This window comes from Anabrus simplex, chromosome 1 (assembly GCF_040414725.1).
Source record: "Anabrus simplex isolate iqAnaSimp1 chromosome 1, ASM4041472v1, whole genome shotgun sequence".
Classification (NCBI taxonomy): Eukaryota; Metazoa; Arthropoda; class Insecta; order Orthoptera; family Tettigoniidae; genus Anabrus; species Anabrus simplex.
The window spans coordinates 235,890,538-235,911,864 of NC_090265.1; the positions used below are offsets into that span (position 1 = coordinate 235,890,538).

A 21,327-nucleotide genomic window follows, 5' to 3' on the forward strand; every position below is an offset into this window, starting at 1 on the left:
ATATGTACTTCGACGAAACGTGGAGTACCGAGTTCGAGTTCCCTCTTAAAATACTCAATCATTAACTGAGTTGGTGGATAGTTAAGCTGTTCTTGGCTGATGTCCTGCAATTTCGCGATAACTCGCTGACCTTCGTCATCCAATACGGTCAGGTTAATGGTTACTTCCTCCGGATTAGGATTCCTGCTTAAGGTATCTGCTAGTATAATTAACCTTCCTGGGCAATACTTCATCGTAAAGTCAAATTGTTGCACGTATAGACTTCACCTGCTGACTCTTTCACTCGCCATGTTTGTCTTAAAAAGGTAAGTTAGGGCTTTATGATCTGTTCTAATCGTTATGGGAAAACCGTACACGTATTTTCGCCATTGGCTCAGAGCTGCCACAATAGATAGCATTTCTAATTCAGTCCTCGTATACTGCATTTCATGAGAACACAACTTTCGAATCATAAACGTTAAATACGTTATCTTGCTTTCTTTTTCTGGCGTCTCCTGGTATAACAGCTCCAATCCCGACATTAGATGTATCTGATTAAGTAATAATGTTCCTGTCGAACGAAGGGTATCCCAGTTTTACGGAGTTCGCTAGTAGTGTTATGGAAAGCCTCATTGTGTTCTGATGTCCATTCCAATCGGCTATTAGTCCTCAAAAGTTCCTGCAGTGCCGCTACCGTATCTGTGTAACCAGGACAATGGTCTGCAATGAACTGACATAGACCTAAAAATTGCCTTATGTGCTTTATCCTGGTAGGTGTTCGAAATTGCTGTATAGCTGAAATTTTAACTGGGTTTGACATAATCCCTTTCCCATCTATTACCGGTATATGTCCCTGATGTAAGGCACTCATCTGACAAAAGTGGGATTTTCCCAGGTATACCTTAAAATTACTGCGGTTCAAATCAATCAATCAATCAATCAATCAATCAATCAATCAATCAATCAATCAATCAATCAATCAATCAATCAATCAATCAATCAATCAATCAATCAATCAATCAATCAATCAATCAATCAATCATGATCTGCATTTTGGGCAGTCGCCCAGGTGGCAGATTCCCTATCTGTGTTTTTCCAGCTTTTCTTAAATAATTTTAAAAAGTTGGAAATTTATTGAACATCTCCCTTTGTAAGTTATTCCATTCTCTAACTCCCCTTCCTATACACGAATATTTGCCCGAATTTGTCTTTTTGAATTTCAACTTTATCTTCATATAGTGATCTTTCCTACTTTTAAAGACACCACTCAAACTTGTTCGTCTACTAATGTCATTCCACGCCATCTCTCCACTGACAGCTCGGAACATACCACTTAGTCGAGCAGCTCGTCTTCCCAGCGCAAACTTTGCAACATTTTTGTAATGCTTACTCTTTTGTCCGAAATTACCGAGAATAAATCGAGCTGCTTCGTTTTGGTGGATTTTTTTCCAGTTCTTGAATCAAGTAATCCTGGAACCATATCTATAGCTGGGGTCCTACCAGAGACTTTAGCTGCTTCTTACATCTTTTTAAAAACAAAATCTCTAGCATTAGTCATGTCTGTTAATTGTTCTCAAGCTCTTTCCTTCTCTTTTACAGTCACACCTTAGTAAGCTTATTTTCTATTGCATCTTTCTTTTCAGCAACTAACCTTACCATTCTCTCTACCATTTCTCTGGAGAAATTCTCTCCACCTTTTTAAAATGTTTTTTTTGTTGTCCATTTCTGCTTAGTACCGGTAGTTAATCAAAACAATATTAAATAACTTAACTTTTAGATGTGAGTTAATTCAATAAAGAAACGCTACATAACTCATGGGATCTGAATTATATTGCTTTCTAACCTTCTTTTCTTTTACTAGCGAATCAGAAAGGTTAACAGATATTAATTTGTCATGGAATCTAAATGTTATTCTAATGAATCACCATATTTGACGAAACTTCAAATAAAGCCAATCTGCGTTGGTGAAACGCTTCTCATTTTAACGAATCAAGTCTTGATCACCGTCATATTTGATCTTCAACGTGACATTTTGACGGAGGTTGGTGAAACGGTGCAGCAATGTTAAAACTTAGCAAGAAAACTATTCATATGCACAAATAAAAAACTGCTTGGTCTTTACGGAATGCAGCACAAGTCGTATAATTTATTTTTGTTCGCCTTTATAATTTGGTAAATGTAAAGCATTGTGGGCAGTGTTGTTGGCTGCACTGTTAAGAAGTAAAGATTCATTTTGTGAATTTAAAGAATTTTGGGCGATGTTGTTGGCTGTGCTGTTTAGTGGTAAACATTGACAATGCGCGCGAAATCATTTTTTGTTTGCTACTGGGTTAGGGTTGTGAATATAGACGTACTGTATGTAAACATGTATAATCTAGTGACTTGACGTTAGTGACATGCGGAGATACTTTACATAATTATGGCACTTATTGATATTAGCCATGTTAAATACAACATTCACCTTTAAGTGGGTTTCGAAACTACTACAGGTAATGCGTTAGAGGTTATAAATGGTTGTTGCACTTATTTTAGGTTATTTGCGGGAACGATTTCAGGTCCACTGTATACGTTATTTTAGTCGAAAAGCAACCGAACTTCCAGAATCACCGAAAATGAAAGTTTTAAATGTTGCGGAGAAGAATGATGCAGCGAAGAATCTCGCCGGATTTATGTCGTCGAATGTGAAAAGAGTGAGTGTTGTCCTATAGTTTTTTGTGCCGGCTACGGCAGATTTATTTATCTGTCTTATGGATACTATCTCTGTATGCTTGTTTCTTTCAGAGAGAGGGATTTTCGAAGTATAATAAAATTTATGAGTTCAACTATACTCTGTTTGGTCAGAATTGTGAGATGATCATGACTTCTGTTTCTGGCCATTTACTGGGTTTGGACTTTGTTGGCAACTACCGCAAATGGCAAGGATGCAGCCCATTAACTCTTTTTGACGCTCCTGTCATGAAGCATTGCCCTTCGGATTATAATGACATCAAGGTTAGTTCCTCGATGAATATTCGCGAAGATAGCCTATCAAATATATTTAGTGATTATTCAAGCTTTATTTCATAGAAATATGTATGAACAGTGATATGATAGTTTCAGCTTGGCTGAGAGAAATTTGGAAATGCAAACAACATTGATACAAACATGAGAATTTAAAAAAAAGTCATTCCTAAGTCAGAGAGGAAGACATGTCGATTGGTAAGAGATTTAAATCTAATGTATGTTTCTGTGTCTGTACTTCAGGTTTGTTAAGATGGAACAAAACATGTAATTCTAGTATTAATAAACTGTTTTCTTTTTCAGGTAGCCTATCTACTTGGGCTTAGTGTTTCATAAAATTTTTTAACATGTTTGGCAGACTGAAACACTTTACATTATAGATACTATAGATTGTTTTCGTTTCCCTTCATTCCTTATTCACGTTACGTGTTTTTGTTGTATTCTGTCTGTAGTCTGTCAAATCAGTACTCATCTACTTTTCCTTTCACTGATGCATGCACGGTTTGAGCTATTGTTTGAAAGATTAATATACCGGGCAAGTTGGTCGTGCAGCTTTGTGTTTGCATCCAGGAGATAGTGGTTTCAAACCCCACGTCAGCACCCCTGAATATGGTTTTCCGTTGTTTCTGATTTCACACCAGGCAAATGCTGTGGTCACGGCCGCTTTTTCCCCCCACTCCTAGGCCTTTTTTTTACCATTGTCGCTATAAGACCTATGTGTGTCGGTGCAACATAAAGCAAAATTGTGACAGAAATATTAATATAAAGAGTGGATCAATAGGAGGAGAGGAAGGTAAATGAGTGTATTACTCTCACACTTTTTAGTGATAGATGGACATCCTAGTGCTGAATCAGTCGACCTCGGCAATCTTCAAGATTCCTAACGGCAACCTTTGAAACACAAACTATGAATCGCTTATGCATCGCTGTGCGACATCTGGTATATACTTTACGTACTAGTACTGTTGTTTACACAGCAAAGCTAAACTACAGAATTCATGCTAGGAACAAGATTCGCATCGAGAAATGTTATATAATGTGAATGTGACACAGTTGTTGGCTTAAGGTAAGATTTAGAAAATTCATATCGATCGATCATATTATCGATTCAATTCAGATTTCATTCCCATTCCATTGGCAGTATTACCGGAACCGGGAGAGCTCCCTTCTTACTCCTCAACCCCATACACAAATCTGTCACAAAAAAGTTGCGAGTAATAGATGTGTCATGTGAATGTTATGGAAAAATGAGACATCAGATCAAAAATTAGATGTATGGCTTGTCAGGCGTTTGCTCTATTAACCAGCATTTCGTCTTAGGTCCGACACTAGACTCTTCACAGTGAGATGGGGAGTCTTATCTCCCGTATGCAGTTATCAGACTGTGCCTCATAAAAGGCTTCTGATAAGTTCACCTGCATACACCCCAGCATCAGTGGGTAAGGTCTGACACATCCCACTCTGAAGAGTCTAGTGTCGGACCTAAGACGAAATGCTGGTTAATAGAGCAAACGCCTGAAAAGCCATACATCTAATTTTTGATCTGATTTTGATATGCTCTATTGGTGGAAAAATATCTAATTCCCTCCATGGGAACTTAGAATTTCCATTTAAAAATGAGACAGTCGGGGAAGGAATATGTGTTGTGTCCATATAAACAAGGTACCACCAGCTGGGACGCAGGAAAACTCCTTGAAAAGTTCCTGTGACAGAGCTGTAGATCTGGAGATAACGATGGTTACCGAATCTGAAGCTGTCTTGAGGGCTCTATTCATGATAGTGTTCCATGGCTGCAAAACTAGCATGTAGATTGTAATGGTGTACAGGGAATGGACATCCAATTTCAACTGCCATTCTATCAACAGCCTATTTGTTAAGGACCTCCACCCAACTCAATCAGTCACTACTGATCTGCATTTAGGGCAGTCGCCCAGGTGGCAGATTCCTCATTTGTTGCTTTCCTAGCCCTTTCCTAAATTATTGCAAAGAAATTGGAAATGTACTGAACTTCTCCATTGGTAAGTTATTCCAATCCCTAACTCCCCTTCCTATAAACAAATATTTGCCCCAATTTGTCCCCTTTAATTCGAACTTTATCTTACTTTTAAAGACAGCACTCAAACTTTTTCGTCTACTGATGTCATTCCACTCCATCTCTCGACTGACAGCTTGGAACATACCACTTAGTCGAGCAGCTCGTCTCCCTTCTCCCAGGTCTTCCCAGCCCAGACTTTGCAACATTTTTGTAATGCTACTCTTTTGTTGGAAATCACCCTGAACAAGTCGAGCTGCTTTTCTTTGGATTTTTTCCAGTTCTTGAATCAAGTAATCCTGGTGAGGGTCCCATACACTGGAATCATACTCTAGTTGGGGTCTTACCAGAGACTTATATGCCTAATCCTTTACATCCTTCCTACAACCCCTAAATACCCTCATAACCATGTGCAGAGATCTGTACTCTTACAATCATATTTATGTGATTACCCCAATGAAGATATTTATTATATTAAGACCTAGGTACTTACAATGATCTCCAAAGGGACCTTTCATCCCATCAGCTCAGTGATTAAAACTGAGAGGACTTTTCCTGTTTGTGAAACTGACACCTGACTTTTAACCCTGTTTATCATCATACCATTGCCTACTGTCCATCTCACAACATTATCAAGGTCATTTTGCAGTTGCTCACAATGTTGTAACTTATTTATTACTCTGTACAGAATAACATCATCTCTGCAAAAACTTTATCTCTGATTCCACTTCTTTACACATATCATTGATATATATAAGAAAACATAAAGGTCCAATAATACTGCCTTGAGGATTTCCCCTCTTAATTATTACATGGTCAGTTAAGCTTGGGCCGGGCTGAGTGGCAGGTTCGATCCTGGCTCAGTCCGGTGGTACTTGAAGGTGCTCAAATACGTCAGCCTCGTGTCGGTAGATTTACTGGCACGTAAAAGAACTCCTGCGGGACTAAATGCCGGCACTTCGGTGTCTCCGAAGACTGTAAAAGTAGTTAGTGGGACGTAAACCAAATAACATTAATTAAGCTTGGCCTACTCTAATTCTCTGAGTTCCATTTTCTAGAAACATAGCCACCCATTTTGTCACTCTTTTGTCAAGTCAAGTTGCACTCATTTTTGCAAATAGTCTTCCATGATCTGCCCTATCAAATGGCTTAGATAGATCAATCGAAGTACAATCCAATTGACCTCCTGAATCCAGGATATCTGCTATATTTTGCTGGAATCCTACAAGTTGAGCTTCAGTGGAATAACCTTTCCTAAACCCAAACACTAAAATTTGTATGATCACCAATTATGCTTGCCATCATGTTACCTTTAGCTGACTTCTTTGCTAGATTCAATTTCCTAGTAAGTCCGTTCAATTTCTCCTTGCTTCCACAGCCATTTCTATCTCTATTTCTTTCAAACCTGCACCTCCTTCTTAGTCTCTTTACTTCTATGTTATAATATAGTGGATCTTTACCATTCCTTACCACCTTTAAAGGTACAAACATATTTTCACATTCCTTAACAATTGCTTTAAACCCATCCCAGAGTCTGTTTACATTTTTATTTACCGTTTTCCACCGATGATATTTCCTTTTTTGAAACTCCCTCATGTCTGTTTTGTCAGCCATATGGTGCTGCCTAACGATCCTACTTTTAAGACCTTCCTTTCTATCACATTTATTTTTAACTACGACAAAAACAGCTTCGTGATCACTAATACCATTTATTACTTCGGTTTCTCTATAGAGCTCATCTGGTTTTACCAGCACCACGTCCAGAATATTCTTCCCTATAGTGGATTCCATCACTTTCTGAATCATGTGTAATGAATCAGCTGTCCTTCCCATATTCACTTACAGTATTTGCCATTTGTTGGTCATGCTTCCTGTTGTTCACATTATCTCCTCCTCAGTTTCCTTCTAAATATCACCACCATGCTCCATAATGCCTAGCCTATTATAACTTGTCCAGCTTGGCTTAACAACCACCTTACTAGCATTCTATACTCTTTGAGTTACCAGTACTGCTTTTGTCACTGGCATGACATTCGCCTTCCTCACCATATGGGAAAGAATAATGGGTTCTGAAAATGTATTTCAGGTGTGTGGCATTGTAAGAAAGTGAAAAGTGACCAAAAGAAAATAGTGAAGTCTTTAGAATGTAGTGTTTAGATGAGATGTAATGGAATGCAGTTGATGAGAAGAACATAGGTTGGGAAAGTGTATGCTTCCTCTGTGAATCATTAGATCATTTTACCTTTGGATCCCAAAATTGCTACTTTAAACCTGGCTGAGATAGTTCCTTTGAAGGGCAGAAGTATGTCTTGTCTACAGTTCTTGGTTGGCATGTCACAGATCTGTGGTATCACATTCGATGACCTTACAAAATTTTATTAAATTGAGTAACAGGTTGCTCAGTAGAAGTCTTGTTTGTTTTCCATCTGATGGAGTAAAATTGGAACATCAAAATTGACATGCAGTCAGTCTAAATGGTGTTGAATCAAAATAAAAAGGTAGTTAAGGCTGAATGATGATGATGATGATGATTATTATTATTATTATTATTATTATTATTATTATTATTATTATTATTATTATTATTATTATTATTATTTATATCCTCCTCCTGCATGCTTTTAGAGTTTTACTAGCTGATCTACCTGTGCTTCGCTACGGAATTCTACATTGTATACAGAATTCTAGGTTAGGTAGTGTACACGTTGTGAGCAAGATTGTATTAAATTGCAAAACTCTTAACGTTACTCTAGAAACGTGATGGCGATGTCACCAAACATCTTTTCTCATATGAAATTAGGGAATTTTCACTCTAATGGTAGACCCGCTTGCATACCATCAGTCACAATAAGGTTGGGAAGCTTTCATTTTAATGGTAGACACTCACTCACCACCTGCCTTTTTACATCCTCAGAAAGACTGTCTTAACTGGTTTTCCCAACCGAAATGAACAAACATTACAGTGTCGTCAGTAGGAATGGCGCAATTAAAAGCAATGCTTTCATATGAAATACTCGATCAAATCACAAACCACACATTTTCTCATTTTTAACGAACAGGTCTAAGCTCCCGATATTACAGTCCAAAGTTTCAGAGCTGGGATGACCAAGCCGCAGATAGCCGTGATCCATGAACACTCTTCGTCTTCTTTTCGGTGGAGAGGAGGTCGAATAGTGGAGACTCCTAGGGCAAAAATCCTAGGAGTACCCGATGAGTCGGTAAATATCAATTCACTATACTGGCAGTGGAAAAATCTATCTGACTTGCGGAGGCAAATTTCTCCTCCAAGCCAGAGGAGAAACCCCCTCTTCCCTGCTAATTTGGAATAATTTGAATGTAGAATTTAATAAAAGTGAGGAGGAAGAAGCTTAAGAAACGGCTCTTTTCAGTGTTGAATTTTGAGTCATTTAGTGAATTGTGGTGCTATATACTACTACTACTACTACAGCCTCTGCCTTAAATATGCACACAGCTCATTCAAAACAGCGCGTCAGAGTGGGGATCGAACAGCTGGAATACTATGATGAACTGGTGTGTTACGTACCAGCTGTATCAGAAAATGTATGAACCAGAGGAATGGCATCCTAAAGAAGAAAGTTTTCTAACTCCCCGGCTATTTTCCGCCAGTAATCAGTCGGGCTATTATACTTGGTACGCAGCAGTAATCCCATCTATCGAAGTTGAGAGGCAGCATAAGAGATAAAGAACACCGCCACTAAAAATGGTCAATGTAATGTTATTGTTCATCAATGTTATGCGCTTTCGATATTGTAGGCCTTCACATTTAGTTTTCTTCCGACTCTGAAATACCACTCCTATCATAGTCGTTACGGTAAAACTGAATAAAATATACATGGTCGGAAATTGTATTCTCTGTAACATTTGTTATGTAGTACGTTTCGATAGGACCAATAACATAGGTATTTAAAAATGAAATTTTAGGCTGCTTCCCCTAAACTACAATTTAATCCTGTTTGAATAAAATTGTTTATAGCTTAGACTGTAGTTTCTTATTTGCCGTGTCTAAATACCGATTTTCATTAAATTCTGTTAACCCATTTTCTCGTGGGTCAGCGTTGATATGGACTTAGCAACAAAATTCATGAATATCTGTGTTATCATAGCCGGTACGGTAAAAATGTATCAGACATAAATGGTCGGAAATTTAATTCTATATGACTTTCGTTATGTAGTATTTATCGATACAACCACTAATAATGTAAATATTTCAGAATTAAATTTTAGGCCTTCCCCAAAGTACTATTTCACTTAGCGTGAATAAAATTATTTATAGCCTAGATTGTGGCGACTTATTTCCCAACTTTGCATACCGATTTTTATTAAATTCTCTTCAGCTGTTTTCTAGTAATGTGTGTACAGACAGACAGACAGACAGACAGACAGAAATTCCGGAAAAGTAAAAATTGCATTTCCTTTTTACTGTGGACATGACCGGTACAGAAATACCATTCTTTTCAAATTCTGAACAATGTACAGACAAGACTCTTATTTTATATGCTGTATATTGATTGTGAAATTGTATTAAGCTATTCCCACTAGTCAAATAAAACACCTCCATTTCATCACCAGGGCAGTCATAACTGCAGTTGAGTTATTCTCCTTTTCTGTGCAGTTTTTTTTATACTGTATGATATAGCCAATTACCAATTAGTGAATGAGGTTTTATTTTAACTTTCTTGTCATAATACTTGTTTAATTTGATAATGGGCCTAATGTATTTGTAATTTTCGCAGAGGACTTTAGAAAGAGAAGTTCGCAAGTGCGCCATATTGATAATCTGGACAGATTGTGATAGAGAGGGGGAAAATATTGGGTTTGAAATCATCCAAGTGTGTACTGCTGTGAAAAACAATCTCCAGGTCTACAGGTGAGTTGAAATTCATATTGAATAGAACACTCAATAATCAGCATTTTGACAGCACTTCTATTCCATTTTCCTCACGTGCATGCACCACACACACACACACACACTGTGCTGTAATACAGTTCTATCCTATCTCTTCGTCTCCTTCACATGAGCTCATTTAGCTCAATTTCCAGTGTGACATGTCCTCCTTCATAGATATATTAATACTTTCATTTTTATTTACCTGTTTCCTGATTTTGCCACTCACAAGAAGACTTTTGAAACGTATCTCCACTGATTTGATACATTTTCCATATACTTGCAGGCCATGATAAGAACTTTCACGATTTCAAATTAAAATTCACCCCATTCCAAGAAAACGGAATCTGAATATTTGAAGAGTGTTTCACAAGACCAGCATGTGACACATTTGCACAATGAACACGGAGCACAATAAGCAAGCTCACTGCATTACAATCTCATGATGCATGGGTTGAATCTTGCTTCTGTGATGTTTTTGTTGCTAATATTCACAAGCCTGTGATATTTTCTTAATGTTTGCGTTATAATCCTTTCTCCAAACATAAAACGAAAATGGCTCAAATGCTGGGTATTCCATTGTGATACTCTGCATATCTTTAATGAGTTTGCGATGCAAATAACGTATAAACGGAACGTTAAAACAAACCCACCAAAATAGTACAGAGGGGAGGTTCAATCTGGAACACGAGCTTGTGAAGCAGAGACTTTCTTCGTTGTGATGCACGTTCGTTGTGCAAGTGTGTCGTGTGTTGGTCTTGTGAAGCACACTCAAAATATTCAGATTCCATTTTCTTCGAATTGGGTGGAAGTTGAGCCTTGTAATTTGAGTTCTTGCCGTGGCCTGCATGTATAGTGAAAATGGATCAAATCACTGGGGGCACGTTGTCAAGGTATTCATGTAAGTAATAAGTGTAGGCTATTTCTTTTATTGTTACCTATTTAGTGTTAATGGTTTCTCCCTTTTTTTTTTTTTTTTTTTTCTTTTTTTCTTTTTTTTTTTTTTTTTTTTTTTTACTAATACTGAAGAATATTTTTTATTGTGTCATACATAAATCTTTTTTATTGTCTGACTTTTCTCTTGTAGGGCAAAGTTCTCAGAAATTACTCGTCAGTCTGTTACTCGAGCTATACAGAATTTAGTGAGGCCAGATAAAAAGATAAGTGATGCAGTTGACGTCAGGCAAGAACTAGATTTGCGGATAGGTAAGTGGTCTTATTTCTGTGACATCTCTTTTCTCATTTCTTACTTTGCCCACAGTTCCTGTTATTCAACTTTTCCTCATTTTCATTTCTTGACACTCGTACCTTTCATATATCTCATATCTCTAGTCTATAATATTCTTGGTTTCTCATGTTCTCTACCAGCTCTGATTTTTCTTATATGAGATGTATGAGGCTGAAGGATTTTTGAAATTTAGAAATCACTTTAGAGGTTAGTTTCACTGAAAGCAGTCTTTCCTTAAAGGTGTGTGAATACACTTTAAAAATCATTCTTGGTAGAAATTCAATTTGTGCAGTATAAGTTTTATAACATTTTTGAAGGATTTGAAATGTTACAAATCTTATGTGGAATATCTTGGAGAGGAGGGATGTGTTCACTGCGACAGCCAGGGACACATTACACCGCCAGCCCCCATATTTACTTTTAAAACTTAATATAGAGTGAAACCTCGTTAGTACTCTACCCCGCCTGCGTTCAAGCCGATGTAAGGAGTTCCCGGTCAGCTTCTCAGGGGAATGTCATAGTTTCATTTAATTTAATGTAGGATCCGAGAAAGACCATCTTCCTGTCGCCTCGAAATTTCATATCACCAATCACAATCCTGCCAATGGTCGTCTCCATCCGACACACCTTGGCAATGAGTCAGATTGTAAATATGGAACCTTAATTCTATCCATCTTATTCTAATCATAATCCTTATAAATAATAGACCCAATTAATTATTATTTCTACTTATTTATTAAATATAATAATGTGAAGAAAAGAAAAGCTGTGGGAAGAGAACAGTGCAGTCCTGTACAAGTCATTCTGTCTGATAACACAAACATCCACTGAAAATTCTCATCTGTACAATAATCCTTTGTATTTACATTTCATGTCCTTCATAATCATAATTGAAATAGGTTCCTTTGAATTACACTGGTCATTTATCCTCTAAACTTGACGTTACTCAAGATTCAAAATCTACTTTCCTCACTTAAATCTTTGGTCTACTCCTCTGTCAGAAAATTGGAGTTTTACATCACTAGTTTAATGCCCTACCTAAAGTATAATCTATTTCGATTGACCAATCTGATGATTAGATGTTGATTCCTATAGGGAATCTGAAATATTTGTTCCGAATGAGTAAATTTATAATACCAATATAAATGGTCCGTTATTGGACATTATAAATTTTCCAGCTAACTCATTCCTGGTTGCCAGCGTTTTGCCCTCGTGTGCTAGGCTGGGCTCATCAGTTGGTACCTAGCACATCTACCAAGACGCTGGCGAGTGCATACCGGGAGGCCTCCCAATAACGGACCATTTATATTGGTGACCAATCTGAACCTAAATTGTTCTTCATCACATAATTCTGATGTTCATATCTGAATCTCATTATTTGTCATCTTTATTGTATGAAATTTTACTAACTGAAACTCTATCATTTGCAATTTTATCATATGGAACTTTGTTATTTGGTGTTTTATTATCTGGAATCTTATTATTACTTTCGTTAACTTTTGAGTTTCGGAATGCTCGATAAGTTTTTCATACACAGCCACTATCTGCTGTTCTAAATTTATCATTGCCAAATGAAATATATATACACCTATCCTCTATGTTTTAAAATTCATATGTCACATTAGCTAACTACATTATGCCAGACCGGGCGAGTTGGCCGTGCGCGTAGAGGCGCGCGGCTGTGAGCTTGCATCCAGGAGATAGTAGGTTCGAATCCCACTATCGGCAGCCCTGAAAATGGTTTTCCGTGGTTTCCCATTTTCACACCAGGCAAATGCTGGGGCTGTACCTTAATTAAGGCCACGGCCGCTTCCTTCCAACTCCTAGGCCTTTCCCATCCCATCGTCGCCATAAGACCTATCTGTGTCGGTGCGACGTAAAGCCCCTAGCAAAAAAAAAAAAAAAAAAAAAACATTATGCCAGGCCTATCTTCCATTAACCATAAGTTAGCATTAGAATCCAAATATGTGCCGTTATGTATTATGCTTTCTTCCTTGTAAATTATTAGCTAACCTCTATAAGTATTCAGTTGTGATATTTACTGAATTGTATCATGACCTCAGTCTTAACTTTATTTGGGAAGGAGAAACTCTAAATATGTCGATTATTCCTACTATAAATCCTTACATCAACACCTGTTACACATATGGAGGCTATCAACTGACTATTGTTCATTACTACGTGTTTGTGTTTCATATGGGAATCCGCTGTGATCTTACTCATATACTTTCTGGACATAAATCTTGCTATACAGTGATTATTCGTTACAATCCTATTCTCATGTGTCATTTAATTTCGCAGTGCCTTCTTCTTTCTTCATAATTCTCGACGCATACACATTCGTATCTTTACATTTCCATAATACACATAAAATAAATACAAAATTTAATCCACCTACTCAATACTTAACAATCATGCGATGGTTATAAAAACATTACGATATACTATTACAAGGTACTAGTTTTGGTCCTATTAGGGCCATCATCAGCCTAGCCAAGATACATATGTGTATACCATAGTCCTAAAACAGAGTTGTGCGGTGAGATGAAAGATGAAAGAATGGACTGGGGATGTGGTGGAATGATGTACATATACAATGGTGAATATATAAACTGTTGTAGATGTAGCAATGTTATGTTAATCAGTGACAAATAAAATCTTTTGATATATGTCTCATAAAATTACATATTAATCAACAATTATCTCAAAATTGAATAAAATAAGCTCTATTTGACGAATAGTCTAAGGTTGCACATTTAAAAATTTGGGTTATGCCGGATATTAAACAATGTCCAATGTTTCTATTGAGTTCTAGAAGATATGAAGTTCAACATTGGCGCAGAAGGAATTATTTTGTGTGATGTCCAATAAATCCACAACAGAGGTTAAGTGTTGATAAAACTGTTGGACATATCTTGTGATATATTGAAATCTTGCTGTGTTACAAAGGAATATTCCCAATTCAGTAGGAACCAAATGAACCTGCAGAAAAGAAAATTTGAGTTAACGCGAGAAAGAAATTAATATGAGAGAATGATAATGGCGAAAAAAGAAAAAGAAAACATTGGGGACTCACCTTGCGCGCATTGTGAAACAAGCTTGCCGGTGGAGTGCAACTAACAATTTTTTTATACAGATTTAATACGATGGGTGTCGGCTCTTCAAATTTACAACGTGCCAAGCGGGAAAACTTGTTAATGAGGAACGTACTAAAGAGGTTTCACTGTAATTTATCATGCACCATTCTTCATTGCTGAAGCACGCAGTAGCCATTGGTTGAAACACAATCGGATATGATGTCATTCCCAGCAATCAAGTGAAACGCATTCCGTTACCAACTGCGCACAATAAAAACTGAACTAAATAGAATCTGTAATGAAACAATGCACAATACACAACAACAATAATTTTCTGTTGAACTTGCCTTAATATAGGCGAGGATAGAGCATGCCCGCAGCGTTAAAAAATTTGTGCACCCTTGTGTCGGCGGGAAAGTTGGTCATAAATAAGAATTCCACCAAGTAGCCAGCAAAGAGAGCTTTCTTTCTCCCGAAGCTGGGAATGGATTAGAACCTGTGTTCTCTATATTTTGTGTGTGCACCGGCAGTTTCTTGGCATCACCCTCCTATTACCCCTGTTGACATGACCACTCCTGCTGTTGTCAATGAATTGAATGGAGTGATTGACATGAAGGTGCATGAATCCTTTGTATTTCGGCAGTCTTGCGCCTTTTAGCAATCTGATATATTGTTTGTGCCTGGCAAGACCCACCCTTTAAAGACACGAGCAATGTCTCCTTATCCCTTTTCTCCACAGGGTCAACAAAATGTTTTTATGGTTGTCTCTTTCCACCCCTCCAAATAACACTGTCCTTCTATACACCTTCCTGTATTGTACTTCGACTTTCCTAATTTACTGTCGTCGATTTCTATCACTATGTTTTTCTTATTTTTTTCTTATTCGCATCCACCCATGCCACACAAAACTCCTGACAAAAGTTACACCAATCAACAAAAGTTGCTTGAGATAAACCCAACTCCAACTTGGAAGTTGGGTTCAGAGGTTTAGGTAAAATACATCATAGAACCGGAAAGTAACCTATTTCAAAGAGGGATAAGTTTTAATCAGCAAAGAAAGTATTTTTCCGCGCATACCAACGGCATTGGGCACCCTCTTGGTCTTTCCGACGAGTTTGGCATTGAATGGGTTAATCATCTTGACCGAAATTTCATCTATTCCAGCAATTTTTCCATTCTCCATCTTTCTTACTGCCATTTCAATTTCATTCCTTGTAATTTCTTTATCCATTTCTTCATCACCTAACCTTTCCTGGTCGTCCACTGAATGACTGTCATCAGTTCTCATGTTCAGCAACTTCTGAAAACACTCTTTCCATTTATTTATTACTAGCAAGATACCCGTGCTTCGCTATGGTATTATACTGAAATTTATAATTGAATGCTTTATCCGCTGAAATTCGTGATCTGACTTGTTTTCTGAGTGAATCTGCCAAAATTCGCGATCTGACTCATTTTCTGAGGGATTACGGCAAAGTTCCTCCCATTTTTCAATCTTTCCTTCCAGCAATCGATTTCGTTCCAGGTATTGGATCCGGTCAGTTGGGTACCTAAATCTTTGCTATCTTTTCTTATAAGCATATTTTATATGCATCAAATCCTTGAGGAAATCCAGTGTGGTGTCATCTTGGGTGCCTTGACGGTACTAAACCCACAGCCAGAGTGCATTTGTAGTCATTACCCGGCCAGGACCCGTTTCCAGCGTGGTCCGCACAGTTTGACACGGTCCAGAACATTATTATTATTATTATTATTATTTATTATTATTATTATTATTATTATTATTATTATTATTATTATCTGGAATATACAAAGTACGTCAGCGATAGGATGATGATGATGAGACTCCAGTTTGAAAATGGCGTGAAAGATCTATTTCAGTTGTATGCCCCACAAACTGGTTGCATAGATGAACATCTAGAGGACTTCTTAGAGGAAGTGGAGAGACAGATAGAAGATAAGGAAGTACTATTGATGGGAGATCTAAATGCACAAGTTGGAATGGAAAGACAAGGACAGGAAGATGTTGTAGGGCCCTTTGGATATGGAAATGTAAATCCAGAATGCGAGTTGTTGGTGGATTTTTGCATGAGGAGTCAAATGATTGTTGGAAACACCTGGTTTAGGAAGAAGAACAGTCAGAAGATTACAAGGTATGGCTGGGGAGACAGACGAACAAAGACCATGATTGATTATATAATCATAGAGAAAGACCACCGGAAGAACCTTGTAGATGTAACAGCCATGCCTGAAGAAGCCTTTGGTGGAGATCATAGAGTTGTGATAGAAAATTGAAAGTTGGAAAGATTGAAAAACCCCAATTAAGAAGAGAGAAAAGAATTAAAGTATGGAAGTTGAAGGAGAAAAGCATACAAGAAGAATTTCAAAGGGAAATAATACCCTTGGTACCCAGGACAGAGGTGGGGAATGTTGAAGAGGAATGGAAAAGATTTAAGGAAGCACTGGTTGGATGTGCAGAAAAGGTGTGTGGTAGAACATCAGGAAATGTGAAGGACAAAGAAACACACTGGTGGAATGATAGGGTAAAGATTAAAGTGAAGGAAAAGAAAATGGCATGGAAAGCATGGAAAACATCTAAGACTGAAGAAAGTAGAAGAAAATATGTGGAGGCAAAGAATTTGGCCAAGAAAGTAGTGGAGGAAGAAAAGAGGAAAAGCTGGGCCTTATTCACACAGAAATTGAGAGATGATATGCAGGGCAGCAAGAAATTACTGTATGGTATCTTAAGAAACAAAACGAGAGATCAAGTAAACACCAGATTTGTGAAGGATGAAGGTGGCATAATTTTAACAAAGCCAGAAGAAATAAGAAATAGATGGAGAGAGTATTTTCAGAAGCTGCTGATCACAAGAACGGATGACAGTCATTCATTGGACGACCAGGAAAGGCAATTAGTTGACGAAGAAATGGATAAAGAAATTACAATGAATGAAATTGAAATGGCAGTAAGAAAGATGAAGAATGGAAAAACTGCTGGAATAGATGAAATTTCAGTGGAGATGATAAAGGCAGTTGGAGCTGTAGGCCTGCAGTGGACATATCGGGTTCTCAGGAATGTCTGGGAGAATAAGGAGGTCCCTGAGGATTGGCAAAAAGGAATAATCATCCCAATTTTCAAGAAAGGTGATAAGAAAATTTTGAAGAACTACAGGGGAATTACTCTTATATCCCATGTTGCTAAGATAATGGAAAGGATACTGGAAAGTAGAATAAGGTTGAGGGTTGAGAAGCAGATATAGGAAAATCAGTTTGGTTTCAGAAGTGGAAGGTCAACAATAGAGCCCATTTTCATTATGAGACAACTAACGGAAAAGCATTGGGAGTACGGGAATGATATGGTGATGACATTCACTGATATTGAAAAGGCATATGACAGTGTCCCTAGGACAAAAGTTTGGGACAGTCCGGTGCAAAAAGGAATTGGACAGGGATTAATAAAAATGATCATGGCATTGTATAAGGAATGTTGTAGTTGCATGCAAACACAAGTTGGCAGGACAAGTTGGTTCAAAATAACTAGTGGGCTGAGACAGGGAAGTGTTCTATCACCAATCCTGTTTACAATAGTAATGGATGACATCATGAGAACAGCAAAAGCAGCATATGGAGGAAGAGAAATGAACATGATGTTATTTGCAGATGATATTGTGATTTGGGGAGAAGACGACAGGAAGGTTCAAGAACAGTGAATGTGGTGAATGGGAAGATTGAAGAATGTGGATTGAAAATAAGTGTAGAAAAGAGTAAAACTCTTGTTATGACTAGAGGGGAAAAAGAAGGGAAAGGTCAGATTAGACTTGCAGACAAGCCCCTGGAAGTAGTGGAAACGTTTAAATACCTGGGGAGTGAATTAATGGAGAATGCTCGACTGGATGCTGAGATTAGTAAAAGGATTCAAGCTGGAAGTTGTTTCTATCATAATGTAAGAAATATGTTATGGGACAAAGATGTGCCAACGGAAGCAAAGGATACTATGTACAAGATGTATTACGTACCCATAACAACTTACGGAGCAGAAACTTGGACAATGACAAAGAAGGATGAGAGTCGAATACAGGCAGCCGAAATGAAATTCTTGAGGAGTATGATACAGAAGAGTAGATGAGACAAAATGAGGAATGAGAAAATCCAGGAAGAAATTGGAGTGGAAAAAATGAATGATAGAATAGAGAAGAGCCGACTAAGATGGTTTGGGCACATAAAGCGAATGAGCGACGAAAGAATGCCAAAAAGGGTGATGGAAATGCAAATCCAAGGAAGGAGAGGCCGTGGACGACCACGATTGAGATGGAAGGATACCATCCAACGCAGCATTATAGAAAGAAACCTGGACTGGGACACAGTGTTGGAGGAGGAGTGGTGGAAAGACCGAAGAAAGTGGAGAGGAACCATATTTGCCCCTACCCGGCTACAGCTGGATACAGGGAAGTGATGATGATGATGATGATTATTATTATTATTATTATTATTATTATTATTATTATTATTATTATTATTATTATGTGCATATGGACCCAATGGATCACGCAAAGCTCTAACGATTCTGTTTTCTGAGTTGCCAAACAGCTCTCTTGAAGTGTGGTACTCGGTTGATTTGCCCATATGTCGTGTTCAAATTTTGGATGTCAAGTTTTGAGCAGAAGAACTTGGTCTTTTCAAAGGAAATTTGTAGGCCAACCTTTCCAGCACATTCACTAAGGGTTTCAATTTGTTTAACGGCTGTGGCTACATCATCTGTCAGTATGCAAGGTCATCTGCAAAAGCGAGGCATGATATCTCAATACCGTCTTTGGTTCATCCTGGTCGTATGGGGCGCCAGTATCCCATGTCTTTCAATGCCTTCTCCCACTCGTGGATGACTGCCTTGGATGAGGTTGAAAAGAAGCGGAGATAGGCCGTCATCTTGTCGGACGCCAGTTTTAATTGGGAATGGTTCAGAGATCTCCCCCATGAATTTAACTTTGAAGATAGTGTCAGTGAGTGTTGCCTTGATGAGATTGAGGGTCTTGGAAACAAGCCCCAGTTCCTCAAGAATAACGAAGAGAGACTGTCGATCAACCAAGTCGTACGCTTTCCTGAAGTCAACAAAAATGCAGATGACCGGTTTGTTCCTCAATGCTTTGTATTTAAGTGTTGCTTTCAAGTTGAATATTTGTTCTGCACACGAGCGACCAGGGTGGAAGCCTGCTTGATATTCGCCAATATTTTCAAGTTGTTCTTGCGTTCTCTTCAAAAGGCAAGCTGAAAGAATTTTGTATGTCACTTGGAGAAGAGAAATGCCCCTGTAATTGTTCACGTCAGTCTTATCTCCCTTTTTGTGTAATGGGTGGATGAGGGCACACTTCCAATCCTGAGGTAATTCTTCTGATTGCCAGATATCTGTAATGATTTGAGTGAACTCCTTGAGGGAGTTAGGTCCAAGATTTTTCAGAAGTTCCGCAATGATGCCATCTTCTCTGGAGGTCCTATTGTTTTTAAGTTTGAGGATATGGCCGCGGATTTCTTCCTCTGTCGGTGGCAGAGATTCTGGGAAAGTGTGCCTTGGGGGTTCTTGAGGGAATCTTGTGAGGGGCTCTGGACAGTTGAGGAGATCAGCGAATTAAAGTGCTAGTTCCTGACAATTTTCCTGATTACTGAGTGCAAGTTTTCCATCTGATGTTTTGAAAGCCAGGTTTTAAGGAGCATACCTTGTCCTCTGAATTCCCTGTAAGAAATCTCGTACGTTGTAGTTACGAAAGTTATCTTCAATCGAGTCCAGTTGTTGCTTGAAGTGTTTTCTCTTGACCTGACTGATGATTTTGGCTACTTGTTTTCTAGTTTCATTGAAATATGTTTGGTTTCTGGTGATTTCTTGTTGTTGTATTTCTCGAATGCTTCTTTTCGTTCCTTCAAGGCACGTTCACATTCAGAATTCCACCAAGGGTGTTTAGTATTTTTTTTTCAGGGGAATTTGCTCTCAAGCTTTCTGGATGATTTTGTTGCAGAATTTCTCCCAGGTGCCTGCATGTTCCCTTTCCCACACTTCTTGCAGATTAGTGTTTCCAATCTGTGTCGTGTCAAACTTTGGTATGTGTGACCTCTTATGATGAATTTTCTTCGGGGTGAATTTTACCGTTATTCTCACTAGGTAGTGATCGGAATCGACGTTTGCTCCTCGGCGTACCTGTACATCGTGTACCTCTCTCTGCATGGGATGAGAGATGGGAATGCGATTGATTTGAAATTCACCGATCCCTGGAACGGGAGACTTCCAGGTCTTCTGTTTCTGTGGAGATTTTCTCAGAGAAGTTGACACGATTTTAAGATTGTTTTGTTGATACAGTTCAATGAGTTTCAACCCGTTTTTGTTAGTGAATTTGTGAGCAGGGAATTTGCCAACAGTTTTCTGGTGTTCTTTTTCTTTACCAATTTGTGTGTTAAAATCGCTCAGCAAAATTTTTGTATCCTCTTTTCGAATCTTCGCCATGATTTTCTCAAGTTTAGCCCAGAATGCATCAGTGTTTTGTGGTTCTTTTTTATGGTCCGCGTTAGTGGGTGCATGTATGTTCACTATTGCATATTTCTTGTTAGCACATTGGATTCGCATTATCATGAGCCGGTTACTTATAGGAGTGACTTCTTTCTTCTTTTATTGAGCCTACTATACTTTTATGTACCATGAAGGCCATTCCTAGTAAGGGAGTTCTCTTACCAACTCTCCTGTCCTTTTTACTCTTGAAGATCCGGTAGTTTCCATAATCATTTATGTCCCCATCAGTGAATCTCGTTTCCTGCTCGTTTGCTCTGTTGATCTAGTTCTGTTACAAGATTGTGCAATTTACCAGGTTGAACTAAGGTATTTACATTGAAAATGCCAATGTATGTGAAGGTTTTGGATGTTAGTTTGCCAGAGAACTCCGACTTTCTCTGTGTTCGTGATTGCCTGGTTTCCCCAGAATCCGAATACCCAGTAGCCGTCTCATGACGGGTGGATTGGTTACCACCTGGGGTAATGCCGATTTTACTCTCACGAATCATCATAGCTTGTAATCAAGGATTGGTCAAGTGTTTCCACTGAGAAATTAGGACCAGGGATTGCTAGTTC

The 21,327-nt window shown here is 38.2% G+C and overlaps 1 protein-coding gene across 1 annotated transcript in view; it reads left to right on the forward strand.

Moving 5' to 3' along the window:
- Nucleotides 1-2,423: 2,423 nt before the first annotated feature.
- Top3alpha (topoisomerase 3-alpha) overlaps nt 2,424-21,327 on the forward strand; it is a gene marked incomplete at its 3' end in the record, with an annotated part of 217,121 nt that continues 198,217 nt past the window's right edge. The window contains exons 1-4 of the mRNA XM_067138868.2: nt 2,424-2,669; nt 2,761-2,970; nt 9,766-9,899; nt 11,005-11,123. Coding sequence (XP_066994969.2) covers nt 2,490-2,669; nt 2,761-2,970; nt 9,766-9,899; nt 11,005-11,123 — 643 coding nt within the window. The remainder of the gene's footprint in view (nt 2,670-2,760; nt 2,971-9,765; nt 9,900-11,004; nt 11,124-21,327) is intronic.